The 19522-nt window shown below is 61.5% G+C and overlaps 1 protein-coding gene across 5 annotated transcripts in view; it reads right to left on the reverse strand.

The window, feature by feature from the left end:
• The window catches only part of LOC129785562 (BCL-6 corepressor-like protein 1), a 31119-nt gene extending 20047 nt beyond the window's left edge, over positions 1-11072 (reverse strand). For all 5 annotated transcript variants that reach the window (XM_055818029.1, XM_055818024.1, XM_055818025.1 and 2 more), the window contains exons 1-3: positions 10939-11072; positions 3094-3232; positions 80-170 (exon numbers count right to left, since the gene is read on the reverse strand). In XM_055818029.1, the coding sequence (XP_055674004.1) occupies positions 80-170; positions 3094-3179 (177 nt within the window). In that variant the 5' untranslated portion in view covers positions 3180-3232; positions 10939-11072. The remainder of the gene's footprint in view (positions 1-79; positions 171-3093; positions 3233-10938) is intronic.
• Positions 11073-19522: the final 8450 nt, after the last annotated feature.

The following is a 19522-nucleotide window of genomic DNA, read 5'->3' on the forward strand; positions in this document are numbered from 1 at the left end:
ATTAGGGTAGATGCTTTTGTTTAGCTTGTTCCACCAGGGAATGCCTTCTTGAACCCAGATGTGCACACGAGGAGCTCACCTCGGAAAGGCTGCTGCTGACGCAAAACTCTTGAGACCCCAAGTGCTGGGAGCTGCTCGTTTTAGACTCCTCATCAGAAAGGGGGGCTCTCCTAGTCGAGGAACAAGACACAGCATTACGAAAGCCCAAGACACCCTCCCAGGATCCTACCCCTCCCTGTCCCTGCATGGGACAGCAGATCAGCTGGCAGCCTGAAGCAGCATGCCTGCTCCAGGTAGCTAGCTCCTCATCAACACAGGTTATGTGGCCACTGCAGGCTGAGGGGATGAGGAACACTGCTGTCCACTGTGGCCTCCCTCTCCCAGAGCTCTGCCCGCTGGATAGCACCTCCTCACACAGAAATGCTTACCCTACACCACCTACGGGCCTGACAAGACCTTCTCTGTGGCACAGCAGCTCTGTGCACCCTCCTTACCCATGGCCATTTTGGCACACACACCCTGGTGTCACCATGGGCCAGCCCAGCCCTCCCTGGCTGCGCTGCATCACAGTCCGGCTCCACACATCCACTCCCAACCCCTCCGCTTCCTGTTCTGCCCCACCACACGTTTCCAGTCCCATCCTCCCCCGAGCCCCAGCCTGCCCCTCTCTTCTTCCACAGGCACCTCCGCACTCCCCATTCCTCTGTCTCCCAGCCACGCTCACTCCCTGCCCTGGGACTCCCCAGCCCAGCCCTGCTGCTCCCCGCCAGCCACAGGTGGACATCTCCCCCCAGCGCCAAAGCTATCTGGGCTCAAGCCGTCCGTAACAGAAGCAGCAGGTGCGGGCAGCCGCCTCGGTGTGCAGTGCCCTGCTGGCCTGCGCGTCTGACCCTTTCGCTTTGGAAGACAGTTTCTGAGCGGAAAGCCTGAATTTGGGGTACGGACTGTGAGCTCTGTGGAAATGGAGCACACCGAGGAGACAGTTGTTCTTGGCATCTGCGAGAACCCTGCACAGGAGACAGCGCTTGTGTCTTCAATGCCCTGGCCTGGGACACTCCTGCCCCAGCAGTATTTACCCCACAGGGATTCTCTGCTCTTGAAGGAACCAACCTCCAGCTCAGCTTCTGCTGCCGACATGATTTTTCTGGATTTGCTCCCCTAACCCCCAGGCTTTCACCACAAAGTAATGGACACAAGCTACAGGAGCCAGCTTTCTCCTCAGGCTCCCGCAGCCCCAGCACAGGCACCCCGCTCCGGGCTGCCTCACAACCCCCGTGACAGCCTGGTCCCTTCGAGGGGCTCCTGCCCCCTCGGCAGCAGTTTGGCAGGGCCCCTCCAGCCCAGACCGGCCACAGCAGGCCGGAGAGGCCTGTCACTAGCGAGGGGAGATGGGGGGCCGGGCCGGGCTGTGGCGCGGGGGCCGGGCTGGCAGGGGCCAGGCCGCCTCAGCACAGCCGGCGGGGCTCGGGCTGCCGCACAAGGGGGCCCGGACGTGGCCAGGCCCCGGGGCCCAGCCCCGCGCTGGGGCAGACCCGGCCCCGCCGGACCGAGAGGGACCTTTGCGGGGCGGGGAGCGGGGGTCCCGGAGCCAGCCCGCCGGCGCAGCCCGGTCCCCGAGGAGCCCTGCGGCGGCCGGCCGGGCGGAGCGCGGGCGGAGCGGGGCCGGGGCCGGGGCCGGGGCCCGCCACACACAGCCGGGCGACGCGCCGGTGAGACGCCAGGGGGCGCCCGAGCGCAGCTGGCTGCCCGCGGCACGGCGGGCGAGCGGCCGGGAGCTGGACAGCGGGACCCGGCCCTTCCCCGCCACCGGCACCGCCTCCTCCCGCCCTCGGCTACCTGCCAGGGCGGCGGGGCCGGCGCTGCCCCGTGCCGGGCCCAGGCCCTGTCAGCTGCCGGGACGGCCCCGAGGGCAGCCCCGGCCCCGGTGCTGCGGCCTGCCCCGCCTCCGGCCCCGAATGCCGCCGACCGGCGCTCCTCCACAGGCCGGCCCGTGCCGCGGCGTGGGGAGCCCGCCACACCCGGCTGCAGGGCACGGGGACGGCACGGCCAGCCGGTGCCAGCTGCCTCCCACCTGGCCCCAAGCGGGGCGGGCAGCCACGGGACAGCGCTCGGCTGCAGCCGGCCCGGTGTGCCCGTCTCACTCGCACCCCGAGCTTTGATGTTTGTTGTCAACTAGGAGTAGCTCCACCTGGTTTAGGAGAGGCGGAGGGCAACGCCATCCCCAGCTCTTATCTGAGGGACACACAGCAGGCCAAGCGGCTGCTGAGGGCTGAAGATGATCTCTGCCCGCATGTCTGCCTCAAGCCACAGTCTGAACTCTTCCCTGTCCCACCGCTCTTCTGACCGGCCCTCGGAGGACTCGCCGCCAAAAGCCTCAACACCCACAGTCAGGAACGACAGGTGCGTGCTGCCTTCAAGCCCGTCAAACTTTTCTGGCTCTGGCAAATGCAATGAACACACGTAGTAGCCTCAAGGAAGCCACAAACTGATCAGTTTTGAGAACTCCCCCAAGAGCTGTGGAATAAAAAGGTGATGCAAAGCCACGGGGCAGGCCAAGAACTCATCTTGATCGATTCTGCCTCCCAGTCACTAATCCTCCCTAATCTCCTATTTGGTGGCGTGTCACAACTCTCCCTTCTAATCATTTGGTCTGTACTAACCCTCCTGGGTCACCGCCGACAGGTCTTAGCTACTTGGCTCGCAGTGGGTCAAGCTCTTCCCCTCTCTGGCAGTTAAGAGCACACGTCTGCTGAAGCCAACAGCACATGCAGAAAGCTCAGCCTCATCACCCACCAACATCATGGATGCACTACAGCTACACGCAGCCAGCAGCTCCTCTGCAGAGAACTCCAGCATGCTCTGCTTGTGCGCCCTCCTTGTTGGAGCACGGGATGTGGGGACCAGCACAGAATGCCACTGTTTAACCACACACCCATCCCCTCCCTGCAGCTCTTTCGCACCTCAGTCCATTTTACACCATAGGAAGAACAGGTTAAGCCAGCACCAGCTCCCTTCCCGTAGCCTTTCCCGATCCCTAACGCACTTTCTCCACTCTCTTCCTCCTTCCCCTACCACGCCGCCCACGCACCTCACCTCTCCTCGTTGAGGCCACACATGCGAATCCGGTCTGTGCTGCTCCAGTTGTGCACCCCACTGTAAAGAGGTGCTGTAGAGATCATGACAGCTGCTCGTCACCAACCGGGACTTGCTGGGGCTCACGGGGCCACTCTGCCTACAAAAGAAAAACAGAGGATTAGTAACTCTCCCTGGGATGCTCGCATTCAACCATGCTTGAAAAAGAGCCATCCGCAGCTTCGCTGTCAGGCAGGTTTGGTGCAATACCCAAAATGCTACACCTGTGCCTGGAAGATGGCTAGAAGACATCAGTAGCGCCTTGGGACAGAATCCACGGTACGCTCATCCTCAGATTAAACAATGTTACTGCCAAAAACCTCTAGCTACCCTGAGAGTTTCACACAGGTGTCTTTGCACACATATGCACCCCTCAAAAGAGTCCTCCACTCTTCTTCTCCCCCTTCCAGAGGAGCCTCCAGACCCCGGTAGTGAGCCGCAAGACCAAGCTTCTTCATGATGGTCTGTTACAATGCTGGCATCCCCATAGCTTCATATAACTTTCATAAACCGGCACACAGCGGGCTCAAGGGGGAAAGCCTCAAACAAGAAGGCAGCTGGGGTGCCCTGCAGGGGAGCAGAGGTTTGCCAACAGGGCCGTCAGTGCCATCAAGTGATTATCCCCTCCCTCTGTCAGGAAGGTGCTGGTATTCAGTATGATTACGGGTGGAAAACATGAGGAAATCCAGAGATCCATGAGCATCCAAGATTCACCGTCGGCTGGAGGAGCTTTTGAGGGAGAACGTTGCAGCCAATCGTGCAGCACTGGGTGTTCAAGCATTAAGGCAGCTTTGCTGCTCAAGTCCTATCAGGGAAAAAGCAACGAAGGAAGAGAGGCTCTACTGTGCTAACAAGTGGACTTGGTCGAACCAAGTAGGACTGACGCCAAAAGGCAGAGAGAGATGCTGTCAAAGAGGTTCTCGCTTCAGAGAAATACTAAACACACGAAAGTAAAGCAGGCATAGAGCCACAGCAATGCTCTTGGTGCAGCGGGTGAGAGTGGGAAGAAGCTGAAAGTGACACATGATCCCAAATCTCCCTCGGTTGTCTTTTCCCTGAAAAACCTCCTGGTGACAGAAGGACTGAACAGGACAAGAAGCAGCTTGCACCATCCGTTCATGCTGAAACGAGCCACGCAGGGATCTACCAGGCAGCAGCTCAAGGGATCAAGATGTGGAACTGAATGACACCTCTGAACACAGCTGCTGCCAGCCATCCTCACCCCAGCCCAAACATGCCAGTGAGGATCCTCCAGACAGGAAAGAAGGGTCAGGCACCCAGGAGAAATCGGGGCAAGGTAGCTTGTTTGCGAAAAAGAAGCAACTGACCCATCTGCACATATGAGGGCACAAGTGAGCAAACAAACTAGGGAAATCAGAGGTCAGGAGAAGAAGGGGAAACCTGCTAAAAGACACAAACCGTAAGATGGAAGAAATACTGTATAATGGAGGGAGACCCAGGCAGACGCTAAGACAGAGAGCAGGGTCATACCCAAAGAGAATGAGAGGTGGCTTGGAGCAGGAAGGGGAGGAGTCTTGTGATGCTTGGAGAGAAATGCAACATAAAGGAAATAGGGGAACAAACAATCTGCGGGGATTTCACCATCTTAGGCTAAACTGAAAGAAGGGAAAGAGAAAAGTTCTGCCCCTAAGCACAGTGGCAGGACAGATGCTTCAGAAGATATCAAAAGGGACCTTCTGTGCAATGGGGGAAGGGGATGCACGCGGCTGCACGATGTAGAACAGGAAGGAGTTGGAGATGAGCTGAAGCCTCAACTAAGCACAGATCAGGCATGACCCGAGAACGGGCTTGGCAAGGGAAAAATGATAGTGGCGTGGTACAAGGAGCTGGGAGAAACAGCACATTTTGAGTACTTGAGTGAGAACCGGTCAACAGAGGAGGCACAATGGCCACGAGAAGACAGCCAGCAGGACATAGTAACAGAGATAGACACTGTTTCATGAATTCTTGGCCTCTATCCTCCACAGACGATGTGGGACACGTGCCAAAGACAGGCATTTCACAGGGAATGAAGAAGAACAGAAGAGAAAAAGCATCAATATTTTAACTCAGAGAAGGAATAAACTGGGGGCAAAACAACAGACGTGGTCTCCAGTGCAAACCAGCACGAACAGCAAAAGAGCAGCACCCTTAAGAAGGCAGCCCAGGAAGTTTATTGAGAAATGCAAGGATGAGCAGCTTCCCAATGCAATGCCAACCCAGAAAGAGCAACTGCAGCCTTCCTGGGTCAAAACACACTTTTAGTCGAGTCGACACAAGGAAACCAAGCAAAATTTTTGTCTTCACTGGTGCAGCTTAAAATGACTTTAATCAGATGTAATTAAACTAGCAGGAACCCCTTGGAGAACACAACTAGGGCATGGCTTCACATGCCTGCCTTCGAGTAGAAGAAGCTGTTGAAGAAATTTTTGAAGCCCTTCTTTCCCTTCGCCACTTCAATCATGTCACTGAAAATGTGCAGGGTCCTGGTAAACTTGATCAGGGAGTTGATCTCTGTTAAAAACCTTTTCTTCCCCCTGCCCCTTTTCCCCTGTGGCTGGACTGGTTTTAACCCATACTAGCTCCTTGGTCAGGTTCACCAAGAAGGAGAGAGGGCACAGCCTGGCACAGAATCTGCTTAATCACCACGTCTGCCAAAGGAAGTATATATGAAACCACAGTCTTATTTTGATTTAGCTAAATAGGTGCCCAGCCAATTCTAAGTAATGCCAAAGAAAACTAGTTTAGAATGAAATAAGAACATAAACACAGCACTTTGTGTGGAGAGTCTCGTCATGTGGTATTAAAGCTCCTTCACCTCTCAAAACAAAATGTGCTCTAAGAATTGTGAACAAGGTGCCGAACACATTCACCACCAACAACAAGCCCTTGGAGAGGTTTTTAATCAAACTAACGTGGTGAATTAAAAGAACGGGGGTATTTTTTGTTCATTAAGGCAAAACCTCTCATCATTTTGCAAAAGGAGAGGATGCTACTCTGCAAACCAGTCTCTCTTCCAGGCTCCAGAAAAAGCAAAGCAGAAGATGTTTTCCTTGTAGTAAAAGCATGCTTTTACTCAGGTTAGTGATGGCTCAGCTACAGGTGGAAGTTCCCTTGGATTAAGTCAAGAAATTACTCTCTGTTATGTAATACCACTGTCCAGCTGATGGAAACAAGTTTCCTGAGATTAAGTTCTTCGGGAATGGGTATTTTCTAATAATTATCTCTAGACAAATCTTCCTTGCACTAAAATCACAACAGCACCGAAACAACTGTCATTTCAACACAGGTCAAGCTGAGGGTGGCAGGACAGGCTGCTGTTGCCTTCACCTACCAGCTCCCACATAGCTGAAGATAATTAAGCCCACATAACCTCCAAGATGACCCCTCTTAAAATCCTGCTTGCTCCCTAGCTCTCAGGGATGCTAACTTGAGTTGCCCAAGGTAAGGCTTCCTAATCAAGTTTTCCACTGCAACACTGCACCTCACACACCTCCCACCCCAGTGTTAACAGGGCAGAGGGGTACAGGATTTGCACAACAGATTTGCAAGCTACCCCACTGAAATCCAGTCTCCTCCCTACCTTGCAAATAACAGTGACAACTCAGCCAGATCTGTTCTCTGACCTGACTCAACACTCAGCTTCTCAAGCGCTTATGTTGGCAAATACATACAGCAACTTCTCTGAGCTGACACCTAACTTCCAGCCATGGATAGCAGTTTGTTTTTTTACTGGAGCGTTTTGTACCATTGGCATTTGCCCAAACAGATGTCACATCTACATTGCCACCTAATCTAACTCACTTTTGTACTGCTTTGGTCAGGTCAACCAGAGCCATGATCTTCTAGTCATTCAACTCTATGGCAATTTGGGTGGACCAAGACCCAGGGGTACAGAAAGAGAGGCTTTTCCACGTTCCTCACAGGTACAGCTTATACCAACCCACTTCTCCACAGTGCAAACACATTCCACTTTAGGACTGTGCTTCCCTGACCCCCCCACAAGAAGTTTTTCATGCATTTTCCTGCTCTGTGAATTTCCAAATACTAAAATGACTTGGATTTCAAGACACTTACCTTTCCTCTCCCCCATCCCAGCACCAACACGTGAGCTACATGCCAACAGATCACCACTGTCTCAGCTGCACGCTGACTACGCAGGCACAAGATGACAGTTACCAAAACGCCAGCAGCCAGACTCCCAAAATCCCCCAGTGCAAGGCTTCCCTGCATCTGGGCTATGGGCAGGCACATTATTCCCCAACACAGGTTGGAGAGCACCGCATGACAGCGTTCCAGCAAGGGCCTGACAAGTGGCAATATGCACCATTGCCAAGCAGCCAGGGTTCAGACGACGGCACAAGCTCCCCAGGACGAACAGCAGCTTCGCCTTTCCCTGCTGCATGAGCAGCAGCCACGGCGCAAGCCTCACGAGGCCAAGAGCCAGCTCCAGAGATCTCATAGTGGATCACATCGGTAGGAACTCAGTGCAGCTTGACAAACAAAGCAATGCACTCGGCTGGGCTGCAGGACCTTTACAGACACAGTAAAACGCTGCTCGTCAGCGGTGCCTCCTTTCGCGCCAGCAGCGCTCTCGGCTGCTGCATTAAGTGGGCCAGTGGCACAGAGGAAGGAAAGGGAGACTTTCCAGCCCTACGGTATCAAAAAGAGGAAAGCCCAACACATCCCTCTGCAGCAAGAGATCGGGAGGATGCGGCAGCTCACCTCTCCGCGGTGCTGTACGGCTCCTTTGCCCAGGGGGCACTGCAGAAGGCCGGGAGGGACGCACTTTGACCCTGGAAACACACCCGCACAAGACACCTTTGTAAGGTTCATTCCCAGAGAGGACCGAAACCTCGCAGGCAGGGTTTCCTTCCCCCAGATGGCTACCAAATACAAAACTAGGCGGGCTGCTGGAAACTCAAGCAGGACTTGCCACTCAAGAGTGCATTGCCCACGAGACGGCCACTTTGATGGGAGCAAAAGAAGTGGAATAAGGCAGCACATGCCCCTGCAGCAATTCAGAGAGGCTCAAATGGGCCAGAAGGAAACGGTCTGCATCGAGGGGAATGGTCTCCTTCACTTGCAATAGTTTGTTCACTTTGGCAATCTTTGTTGCCATTAGTAACACAGGCAAGAAATTATATTTGTTTTTTTATGTGATTATTGGGCATCCATTTGAGGTACAGAGGTACAGAGTGAGCACCAATCCTGAGAGGTGCCTGAGATGCCTTAACTCTGAGCATTGCTTCAGAAAACCCTTTAAAGCCAACTGCTTGAAAAAAAATAAAAATTAAATTACACAATCAAATCAAAAAAATCCTGACAGTCCTCTCGCAGGACTCACTACAGGTGTGATACATAGCAAGGGAAAAATTTTAAAAAGAAAACTGAAGAAAAGGAAACAGTTTATCTTATATTATGTTACCACTCATGCAGAGGTCAGAAACTGTAGCAGAATTGACCTCCACCAACTGGGGTGGAAAAAAACGCAGCACGGACAGGACATGCCACCTTCACTGCCCGTTGTGGTGGGAGACAGTGCCAGACGCAGGGTCCGGCCTGTGGCCCGCGCGGCAGCCCCAAGCTCGGTTTTGGTTTCCCACTGGCTGTACAGCAGCCCCGACTGATGCGGAGCTGAGCCAGGCTTTGCCTACATGCATTTGCTTAAGCTGATTTAAAGACACAGTAACACCGCAAGTAATTATAGATACTCGGCACGATGAATTGGAAATAAAAAAAGAAAAAATCCATCCCCATTTGAAAAAATAAATAAAAGTTCACTGCATGTTCAGTAGTCCGTTCATAATAAGTCCCAGATGTGGTGCAATGGGTGTCACTAAACACTCGCTCACTCGAGACAGCAAGGCTGTCCCCATGAAAGCCCACTCTCACAAATTTTTAAGAACTGGAATAAAAGAGACACTGAGGAGGCTAGCGTTAAAAAACGTAGTATCTGACAAGGTGCAGACCATCCGAAATACTGCATCCAGAGCAGTATTTCCTGCTGTCAGGAAATACAGCCTCCTGTCCCCATGAGACAAGCTGGCACGCCAGAGCCCAGAGGTCCCAAGGGCGGTTTTGTTCTGAAGGCCAAGCTGCGCCAGCACCGGGTCTCCGACACCCCCCCAGAAAGGCATCTCCAGACACAGGTGACAGTGACAGAGCTGGTGCCCTCGATGGGCACCATGCAGCCTCCAGCACTGCGCTGGCACTGGGACTGGCTAAACCCAAAGGCTGACGAGGATGATGAAAAAGGCAGGGTGGGGAAGGGAAGGCTGATGCAGACATGGCGAAAGAAAGAGGTGGGCATGCTGCGAAGGGCACAGGACGTGTTGGCCCCTCGCTCACAAGGATCCCCCCCAACTCCGGTGGTGGCAGGCAAGCATGAGGGTGCTGGAGAGCAGATGTTCTGAGAGGAGAAACTTGCCTCATCTTTATTTCAGCCTGAAAGACCTTCTCGACGGTGCCCTCCTGAACCGGCTTCACCCATGCTCGGATGGAGGTACCGATGCCGCTCACCGAGACGCCAGCAATAAGCCTCCCGAGTACCGACACTCCACCTAAGGAGTTTTGGTTTCCTCTCCGGTGAGGGCGGCAGGAAGCACCTCCTCCTCCCGCCCGGTCCTGCCGCTGCCCGACCCTCACCTTGGGCACAGGCGGGGGGCCCGGCCGCTCTCGTCGCACCGGCTCGGGGGACGGCGGCGGCGCAGGAGTGGCACCGGTCCGGCCCGAACGCACCGTGACGCCCCCGGGGCTGGGACGGCCAGGGGGGCTTCCCTGCCGCGGCACGTCCCACTCCCTGAGCCCCGGGAGGCCGCGGCACGGCCCACGGCCCCACGCCGCCACCGGCGCCCCGCGAGGCGCACAGGGACCCCCCCTCGCCCCGGCCCGGTACACGGCGGCTCCGCCCTGCAACCCCCCCCCCAAACTCCGCCGACGGCCAAGCCCCGCAGCGCTGCTCCCCGCACCGGCTCCCGCAGCCCCCGGCCACGGTGCCCGCCCCGGTTCAACAGTTGCCCCCGGGGCCGCTCCCCAGCGGCGCGCGGAGCTGCCGCCACTCATCCCGCAGCCCCGGCGGCCGCGGCCGGGCCCCCGCGCCGCCGCACCGGGGCAGCCCCGATCATGGAGGTTGCGACGGCGGCGGCCGCGCTGTCCCCGGGGAGGGCTCTTCCGCCATCGCCCGGCGCCCGCCCGCCCGGCCCCCGAAGCCGCTACCGACGCGGCCGGCCCCGAGCACGGCGGTTGCCGGGGCAGGCTCGGGCCACGCCGCCAAACTCCGCGAGCGCCCGGCACCGCCGTCCCGCCGCTGGCGGCCGCCCCGCCCCGCCGCCCCGGGACCCCCCGCGCCGCCCCGGGAGCGGCAGGTGCCGCCGGTGCCGGAGCCGCCGCGCGAGGCAGGGCAGAGGCACGCCGCGCCGTCGCGGGGCAGGGAGCGGAGCCCGCCGCCCGTCCGTTGCCCCCGGACCGGCGCTGTCAGTGCCCGCCGTCCCCGCCCGCTGTCCCGCCGCAGGACGCTGCCCACCCGCCCACCCACCGCCGCCGCCGCCGCCGCCACCGCCACCGCCCGCCCCCCTCCCCACCCGGCGCCACCACCAGCCCCCCCCGCCGCCACCCCCGGTGGTGTCCCGGGACCGTTTCCATGGCGACCCGGTCCGGCCGGGCGGGGGGCTCGGGCCGCCCTCTGCCGTCCGCCTCCCCCCCCCCGCGGCGGTGGGTGCGGGGCCGCGCGGGCCCGGGGTGCCCGGGCAGCGGGGGCCGGGCGTCCGGCGCGGGGCGGCGGGGCGGCGGGAGGCGGGCACGCACCTGCTTCCCGAGCCGGGCGGGCAGCGGGGGGCGGCGGGCCGAGGCGGGCCCCTGCCCGAGGCGGTGGGTCGGACACTGGGCGCTGCGAGCGGCGGTTCGGCGGCGGCGGCGGAGACACTGGCAGCGGCAGCCGGAGTGTGAGGGCGAGAGCGAGCCGCCGCCGCGGGGGCTGACGGGAGCTGTAGTCCGGTAGCCGCCGGCCGACCGGCCGCCGCGCCGCCCCGAGGACTGCGGCTCCCGGCGTGCCGTGCGGCCAGCCCTGCCCGCGCGGGGGGGCTGTGCGGAGCCAGCCGAGTCCGGAGAGGGAACGGGCGGGGAGGGAGGGGGCTCCGCGCCCGGCACAGCCCGCGGGAGGGGGCGCGGGGGGAGGCCGCTCCCGCCCGGGGAGGGGCCGCAACGCTCCGCGCTCCGCGGACGGCCCGGCGCGGCGCGGTGGGAGCCCCACGCACACACACACATACGCACACACACGCCCGACCCCGCGCCGGGGCACCGGAGCCCGCACCGGGGAGCGGCGCTCGCTCCGCACCGCGGCGAGGAGGATGGAGGAGGAGGAGGCGGCGAGGGCGGGCGCTCTCTCCACGCCCGGGCAGCGGCTGGGAGCCCGGCAGCGGGCAGCGCTGGACGGGCAGCGCAGGCAGCAAGCGCGGCGCCCGCAGTCCCCGGTGCCCGCTGCGGGGGGTGTCCCCGGGCGCAGCCCCGCCGGTCCGGCCCGGCAGAGCGGCCGCGGAGCCGCCTGCCCGGCCGAGGTGGGCGCGGGACCCCCGCGCCAGCGGCGATTGCGCTGGGTGCTCCCCCCGTCCCCGCCCCGGGCCCGGTGCCTCGCCGGGCGGGCAGCGCTGCGGGGCTGGCGCGGCCCCGGGCGGGGGTCGAGGCGCCTCCCCCGCGCCATGCGGGGCACCGAACGGCGCGGCACGGCGCGGCGGCTGGAAGTTTCTCACCGGCCCTCGCCCGCAGCACCGGGGCCCGCAGGCCCGGCGGCCGCCGCATACCCACCCCCCCCGCCCCCCGCCGCGGTGCCCGGAGCGGAGCGACCTCGGGCGCGCCCCCGGCCTGCTCCGGCCCGGCCGCCTCTCCGGGCCCGCACCGCACCGGTAACTGACAGCCTCGCCCGGCCCGCGGCCGCGCCGCCCCCCGGCCCCCGCACGGGCCTCGGGGACCGGCGGCCCCGCAGCGCCCCGGCACGGCCCCGCTGGGTGGGCACTCGCTGCCCGGCCCCGCCACGCCGCCCTGGGCCGTGTCCCGGCTGCCCGGGCCCTGCGCAGGCACCGCCCCGCCGCGCTCGCCTCTGCCCCGCCGCCTGACACGGGCTGCGCTGCCTGCGCCCGGCCTCGCCCCCGGCCCCGCGGCCCGGCCTTCCCCCCGCTCCGGCCCCGCCGCCCCATCCGACGCCTCCGGCCCGGCTCCCTCCCCAGCCCCCGCGCACCGCCATGCCCCGCCGTTGCCGCGGGCGGGCAGGGGGAGGGCAGGGCTCCCTGCGGCCCCCCGCGTCCACGGCGCGGGGCTCTGCGGAGGGACGTGCAGCACGGACTGGTCCCGCGGGCGCACAGGGGGAAGGCGGGGCCCGTCCTGCCGGGAACGAGCGGACAGCGGGGCAGAGGGGTCGCGGTGTCACCGCCCCGGGGGGGGGGCGGCCCCGGGGCAGGGGACGCAGGAGCGCCGCGGGACAGCGCCAGGGTGTGCTGGGGCGTCAGGGTGGCTCTGGAGGGGGACGGTGCTGCGCCTGCACTGCGGCTCCCTGGGCCCCTCGTGGGTGCCAGAGGGGCTGGCGGGGTCCCCTCCCTGCCGCCGTGGGGTCCGTGCTGCTCTGAGCCCCTGCGGTGTGGTGCTGCCCCGGGGAGTGCATTTGGGACCTGCCGCTCAGCTCCAGCGCCGTTCTTCTGCCCAGGACCTGGCCTGTTGGATGGCAAAATCTCTTCCCAGCTCAGCCCGTGTGATGTCCTGGGCTTCCCAAGAGGTGGGCTTATCCCTCAGGCGGCTGCGGTGTCCCCCCAACTGGCACATCTGGGGTGGCACCTGCTGCTGCCGGGAGCATCCTCCGCAGCCTCAGCACCAAGCCTTTCCTCTGCCTCAGGGAGGGAAAAATATCTTACAGAAAGGGATTGAGCTCTTCTTCTTCTTTTTGCTGGAAAGGCCACAACAGCCTCAGGCAGGAGACGATGCATGTTGCCCCTGTGGGGATGCAGGCGTGCTCTGGGAGCGGTTCGGGCCACAGGTCCGTGGGCAGGACGGTGCTGAGCATACAGGGCGTGTGGGTTGGGGCAAGGTTTGGTAACTGCAGGCAGCACTGCAAGGGGTAGCAGGGGGAATGTGAGGGACCAGCAGCACCAGGGGAAAGCAGAAAGCAAGGGCTAAGCCGAGGAAGGCCAGGAGGGAGCAAACTCTTCCTGCAGAGGGGAATTACTCAGTTTCTCCTCTGTGGTACCCATGCCTTGTCCTACCTGTTGCCTCCAGCCAGGCTGTGGGCAGAGAAGATGCTCAAACAGGCATTTTGGAGGCTGGGCAGGTGGTTAGGGAGCCGGGCAGGCACATCCTGCAAACAGGCATGCAACCGGCTATGGATTTACAAGGACCTACCTTATCTGCATCCCAGTGCAATTAAAAACAGACAGTTCGAGTAATGGCCTTATCCTGCAGCTGACCTCACCCCATCCCTGTGGGAATTGCACTCAGGGACATGTGGAGCCAGCCGGGAGGGCTCCGCATCCCACCATTGCATACTCTAACACCGCTCTGTTCCTCCCTGGTTTAATTAGAAACTACTAACACTTTGACATCCCCAGGATGGGATAATTTGCACCCAGGGGCCTTAAAAGGTGGTGCTGAAAAATTCCGTGGCTCTCATGGTAGTGTTCCAAGGAAACGGAAAAGTCTGGGGAATCAGGAGCATCCCTCACTGGGGGGCGTGGTTAATCGGACACTGGTCATGGACTAACTTGCAGAAAGGCCAACATGAATCATCTGTCGATACACACTGCAAAAATACGATTGGGAGCACTCACCAGTAATTTCTCAACAGAAGGAAGCCAGGCTGCCTGCTGCGGGTGGAGCTGGAGGCTCTTTTTAGCTCGCCCCCATCTCAGGGACACAACTCCCACGAGCCCACTGGGCCACGGGCAACGCGGGAAGTGGCAGGCAGCCCTGGGCTGCTGCCATGCCTCGGCAATTCCTCCTCACTGCCTGCCTGGGCAGCAGGACTTCTGCTGCGCTCCACAGGTCCAGTGGGACCCAAGTGGTCTCCAAGAGCTTGGAGTGATCTCTGGACCTAAGGGGCTGCAGTCCCTGGAACTGTGGGGGCTCAAATGCTCGGCGCTGACCTGGCCTGCAGCCAATGTTGCTGCTGCTTTTGTTATTACTGTTTCATTTTTTTTTTTTCTTCTCTATATATTTCACCCCTTCACTCTGGTTTTTGGGCAGGATCCACACTACTCCCTCTTCCACCAAGCTAGAAACAGAAACACATTGGCAAATGCACCCAGCCATGCACCGGCTACAGCAACACCACTGGCACATGGCACACTCCACTCACTGCCAGGCCATGGGTGGGGAGACCTCAAACCCTTTTCAGGACTATTTTGGTCTCTCTGCCTGTCCCTGAGCAGCTCTCTGCCTCTCCAGCTGGGCTGGCAGGCCAGGAGATGCAAACGAATGGCTCCAGTTCAGCAGGGCATCACAGAGTCTTCTCCTGCAAGGGTGGTGGCAGCTGCTGTGGGCCAGGATGGCTTGCAGCTCCCAGCGCCATGAGGAGGATGATGGGGGTGATACCTCCTGCTTGCTGTGATGCCATGCCCAGCTGTATATCCCATGAGCGTCTTGTCACCAGGCTGGTACTGCACTGGACATCCCAGCCTCAAAGCTTGGGCATCACTGGGAAGATGGAGCTGTGGCTGAGGAACTAGCCGTGTGGCCAGGGAGGGGGTTTCCTGTCAGGGCAGCCCATCGCCCCGGGCTCTGGTGGTCTCTCTTTGGGTTTCCTGGGGCTTTTCCTTCTGCTCCAAAGAAGGAGCCTCTGTGCTGCTCCATCTGCAGTGAGCAGGCAGCTCACCTGGGTTTTACTGGTGTAGTAACACCAATGAGAGGCATCAGCTCTAACCACAGACCTTGTCCTCCTGCTTTCCACAACCATCCCCACTCAATAACAAACTCTTTTGCAGTGTGTTTGAAGGTGCAGCTAAAAGATGACAATTTCATCAGAGCGCTGCCTTCTACTCCTGCCTGCTCATGCCTAGAGGACATGGCAGAGCAGGCAGGAAGGCTGCAAGCACTGTGGGGGAAGTGACGGGCCGGGCTGCTGCCTGCCGCTGTGCTGTGCGGCCTCTCTTCCCCCAGCTCCCCGAAGGGGCTTGCAGCAGGGACTACGGAGGGACGTGTGATGGAGTCCCACCTCTGGTGTGAGAAACTGCATCTCTTATGAGCTCAGATGCTGACATTTTTGAACCCAGCCACTGGGGCCAAAGCAATGCTGCTTCTGCATTGGGGAGGGGGTTTCATGGTTTGAGACTTTGTGTTGCTTCACCTTGGACCTTCCACGGGCACCACAAGATGCTCGGGGCTGGCCTCTTCCTCCCCACGTGCTCCATGGGCTGGCCTCCGTGCTGGCTGGAAAAGCATGGGGAAATGAGGCATTGCCTCCAGTGAGCGGGGCAGCGCTGCCTCTGCTGCCCTCCTCCACAGCATCCCCAGGAGAAGTCCTGGGCTGAGAGGATGCTGGCGGGTGAGAGTTTGGGGCTCCAGGAATGAGGCGGGGAGGAACCGTGCTGTGCCTGGGAGACAAGGGAAGAGCTGGCAGCTTGGGCAAGAGCAGGCAGGGGAAGTGATGAAGGGGAGGACACAGTGGGTGAGCAGAGCTGAGGGTGCCTGGGGAGCCCCAGAAAACAGGCGAGGAGCCCAATGGAGTGGGATTGGTGTCCGCAGGGGACCCCGGCTCTGCTCCAGCCCCTTCCCGAGGACCGTGCAGCAGGAGGAGGGCAGCTCTCTGCGGGCAGAGCTGGGCCTGCGGCCCTGCGGCCCCGGGGCTGCAGCACCGCACCCCGGCTCCTGTACTCTCCGTCCTCCAGCCCCGAGCCCCCCAGGTCCGGCTTCGGGAGCTGCCGAGGGCTCCTAATCATAACCAGAGACAAAGAGCCGGCCGCTGGCCGCAACACACGCCGTGCCCGAGGCGCCGAGCGCAGTGCCAGCAGCCCCGGGGATCGCCTCCCCGGCTGCCGCTTGCAGCTGTCCGCCGCGGGGATGGGGGCTGCCACGCTCCGCACGGGGACGCGGGGTGACCCGGCCGCGGCCGCTCCTGCCAGCAGGGAACCACGGCGGAGGCTCGGGGCCGTCCTCGGTGCGGGCAGGGCGCGGGCAGGGCGCGGGCAGGGAGCGGGCAGCGGGGGAAGGGCTGGCAGCGGGGGAAGTTCGAGCAGGGTGCGGGCAGGGTGCGGGCAGCCGGGGAAGGGCGGGCAGGGGGCAGGCAGCCGGGGAAGGTCCGGCAGGACGTGGAGGCGGCGGAGCGGGGAGCGCAGAGGGGCTGAGGCGGGCGGGGGCGGCCCCGCGTGTCCGGCAGACACGCGTGTGTCCCAGCGGCGCTTCCGCGCTTCTTGTCTTTGCGGCTGGGGCTCGCCTTTCACCAGGGTTTCACTCTGTGCAAAACGCATGACTGTGACCTCTGCGGTAGCTGCGTTTAAACGAAGGCTGCTTTTGTAGCACCGGCCAGGGTACACGTACCGTGCCGCCGCCTGCCGTGTACACGTACCGTGCCGCCGCCTGCCGTGAGGACATCTGTCTGAACAGCCTCCCCTCACCCCTCGCCCGCCCCCCCCCCCCGCCCCCCCGAGCTTTGCCTCCAGCCTGCCCCTTCGGCGATCCTCATTTCCCTCCCAGGAGGTTTTTGGTGCCGCGGCTCTGCTGGAGCCCTGCCCGGCAACCCCCAGCTCTGGGCCGCTGCTGGCTCAGGGCTTGGCTCCCCTGTTTCCCCAGGTGTGGGAGTCCAGCGCAGTGCTCCACACCCTGCCCGGCAGCCCCAGCATCCTTCCCTGGCCCCCCGATGTGCCCAGCATTATCACTGTGGGACTTGCAGGGTGGCAGCTGGGACAAAGCCATCAGGGGGTTATGGGGGCTTTTCCCCTCTCCTCCCCAGGCAGCTGGGGACAGACAGGGACCCGTTACCTCCGGGAAACCCAGAATGTGACATTACAGCACGACCCAAGTGACAGGGCCCCCACCCTGGATGGGTGATAAGGCCGGTGACTGCTCCAGCCCCAGCAACTCTTTGAAGGTGGCGACCGCCCATGTCCCAGTGCCCATCACCGGGCTCGGGCTGAGGAGTGGCTGGGTGCCCAGGGAGCTGCCGCTGCTGCGGGTGCAAGGGTCCCGGCTACAGCATCTCGTCGGAAATCTCTGGCTCAGGTTGTGCCGTGCTGGATACAGCATCTCCATGGAAACCCTCCCGCTCAGGCTGTGCGGGCTCGGGAGATGCCATCTCCACGGAAACGCGGCTGTGGTGGCTGTGCAGGCCGGGATGTGCTGGCCGGGCACCGGGTGCCCACTGCAGGAGGACTGGGGGTGCCCAGGGTACCCATGACTGTGAGGTGATGGAGGAGAGCCAGACCCCCCTCCGAGGCTGAAGGAAGCCTGGGGGAGCAGGGGGTGGTGCACAGGCCACCCCTGGCCCCGGCATGGGGGTAGGAAGGACAGGGAAAATAGGGGGAGCAACTCCTGCACCTGTAATACCAACATAAAATCTGCCTCCCTTGCCCCGTTCTCTCCGCACCATGCCAAGCAGAGACTCCTGCCTCTGTCGGGTTTTTTTTGGGGGGGGGCTTACCCCCTCTCCTACCCTGCGGCTCCGTCAGACCCATTCTAGGGAAGACCATTTCCTATGCCATGGGGGCTGGAGGCGTTCAGGGACATGGAAATACCCTAATCCCTGTGAGCAAGGGTGCAGGACCCTCCTCAACAGCTGAGATGGGACCGTGATGGACCCAGTGCTTGCACTCACGTCCCACAGCATGGGAAGCCAGAGGGCCGAGATTTCACCCTCAGAAATAGCCCAGACAAAATATTTTGCAGGTTATTTATAGCCTGTATTTAAAAAAACCAAAGACATCACAAAACAACAACAAAAAACGAGCCACCAAAAGCCTTTTATTTGTTGATTTTAAATGTGTCTTTTAACTTTCATTCAGCTCCTGCTGGTCTCCCGGGATAGCGGGTGCAGGAGCCCAGCCACAGCAGCAGCTCCCGGGCGGCCAGGGCGGCCCATGAGCTCGGGCTCGCCCCCCGGCCGGGTCCCTACGGGGACACACACATACACACACCGGCGGTGGCCGTGCCGCCTCCTTGGCACGGCGCCGAGCTCGGGCACGCCGCGCTGGGAGAGACAGAGCCCCGCCGCACGCTGCCCGTCCCCTGCCCGCTCCCGGGGCGGCGCGGGCCCGGCCGGGACGAGCCCCCGCTCCCGCCGGCCCCGGGAGCGGCCGCAGCCCCGGCCCGGCGCAGCCCGGAAAGTAGGGCAGTGAGGGCCAGCTGCGGCCGCTCGCAGCTCTCCCGAGGGACACGGCGCTCGCACGGCCGCGGGAAGGCGTGCGCCCCACCCCCCGCTCCCTGTGGGCTGCTGCGCGGCCGAGGGGGCGGCCCGGGCTGGGGGGGTGTCTCCCGGCACTGGGGCTGCTGGTACCCACCGACTGACACCTCGTGTGGCAGCCGGAGGCCGGCCCCGCCGCGGCCCCGGGAGGGGAGCCAGGCTGCAGCGTGCCGCGGGAAGGGCAAGGATCAGGCCGGGAAAGTCCCCGCGGGGAGCCGCCCCCCAGCCTGCATTAGCCCTGCTTCATGCCAGGCCCCTGCCCGCTCCCACCCAGCAAGCAACACTCCCCCTACAATAGGCTCCCCCAGCCACGGCTCCTCTCTCCCCCTCTCCCCGCTGCCGGCGGGCATCCCCAGCATCCCCCTTTCCTGCAGCAGTCTGCAGACCTAGAATTGGTTTTTAATTAAAAAAACCACCCAAGTGCTGGCTTTCCTGCACTGAGGAAATTTATTTCTGCAGGGAAGTCAGAGGGACAACTGTTGCCCTTGATGCAGGAGTGCTGCAGCTTTGGAGGAGCCTGTGCTGGGACAGACAAGCTGGCCCAGCAGCCCAGAGGGGCCAGCACGGCAGTGCCAGTGACCCAACTCTATCTAGGTGCCTCCTCTAACTCATTCCCAGCAGCTCACGCTGATGCTTTCCACATTTATTTTTGAAGCACCTCTGCATACTGGAAGCCCCAGTTCAAGCCCAGTCCAGCCCAGTGTTGCCCTTCTGCGCAAGATGAGGCACATCCAGATCCATGGCTTGAAGCTGTCCCCTCTCAACGCTGGCAGAGCAACAGCCATGCTCACACCGCAGGACTCACCAGCCAAAGTTCAGTGTGAGGCAGCCTCCGGATCGAGGGGCCATGTGTCAGCAGGTCCCTCTTGCTGCTTCAGGTGGTCCCAGCTTGTGACAGTAAACTCATCTGCTCCACTGAAGCCTGAGCTGGTTTCAGACCTAGTGGCCTTGGTCCTCTGCAGGATCTGCACCCCAGGAGGGGGCTGCCCTGGTGCTATCATCGCCCCAGGCCCAGTGGGG

This window comes from Falco peregrinus, chromosome 13 (assembly GCF_023634155.1).
Source record: "Falco peregrinus isolate bFalPer1 chromosome 13, bFalPer1.pri, whole genome shotgun sequence".
Lineage (NCBI taxonomy): Eukaryota > Metazoa > Chordata > Aves > Falconiformes > Falconidae > Falco > Falco peregrinus.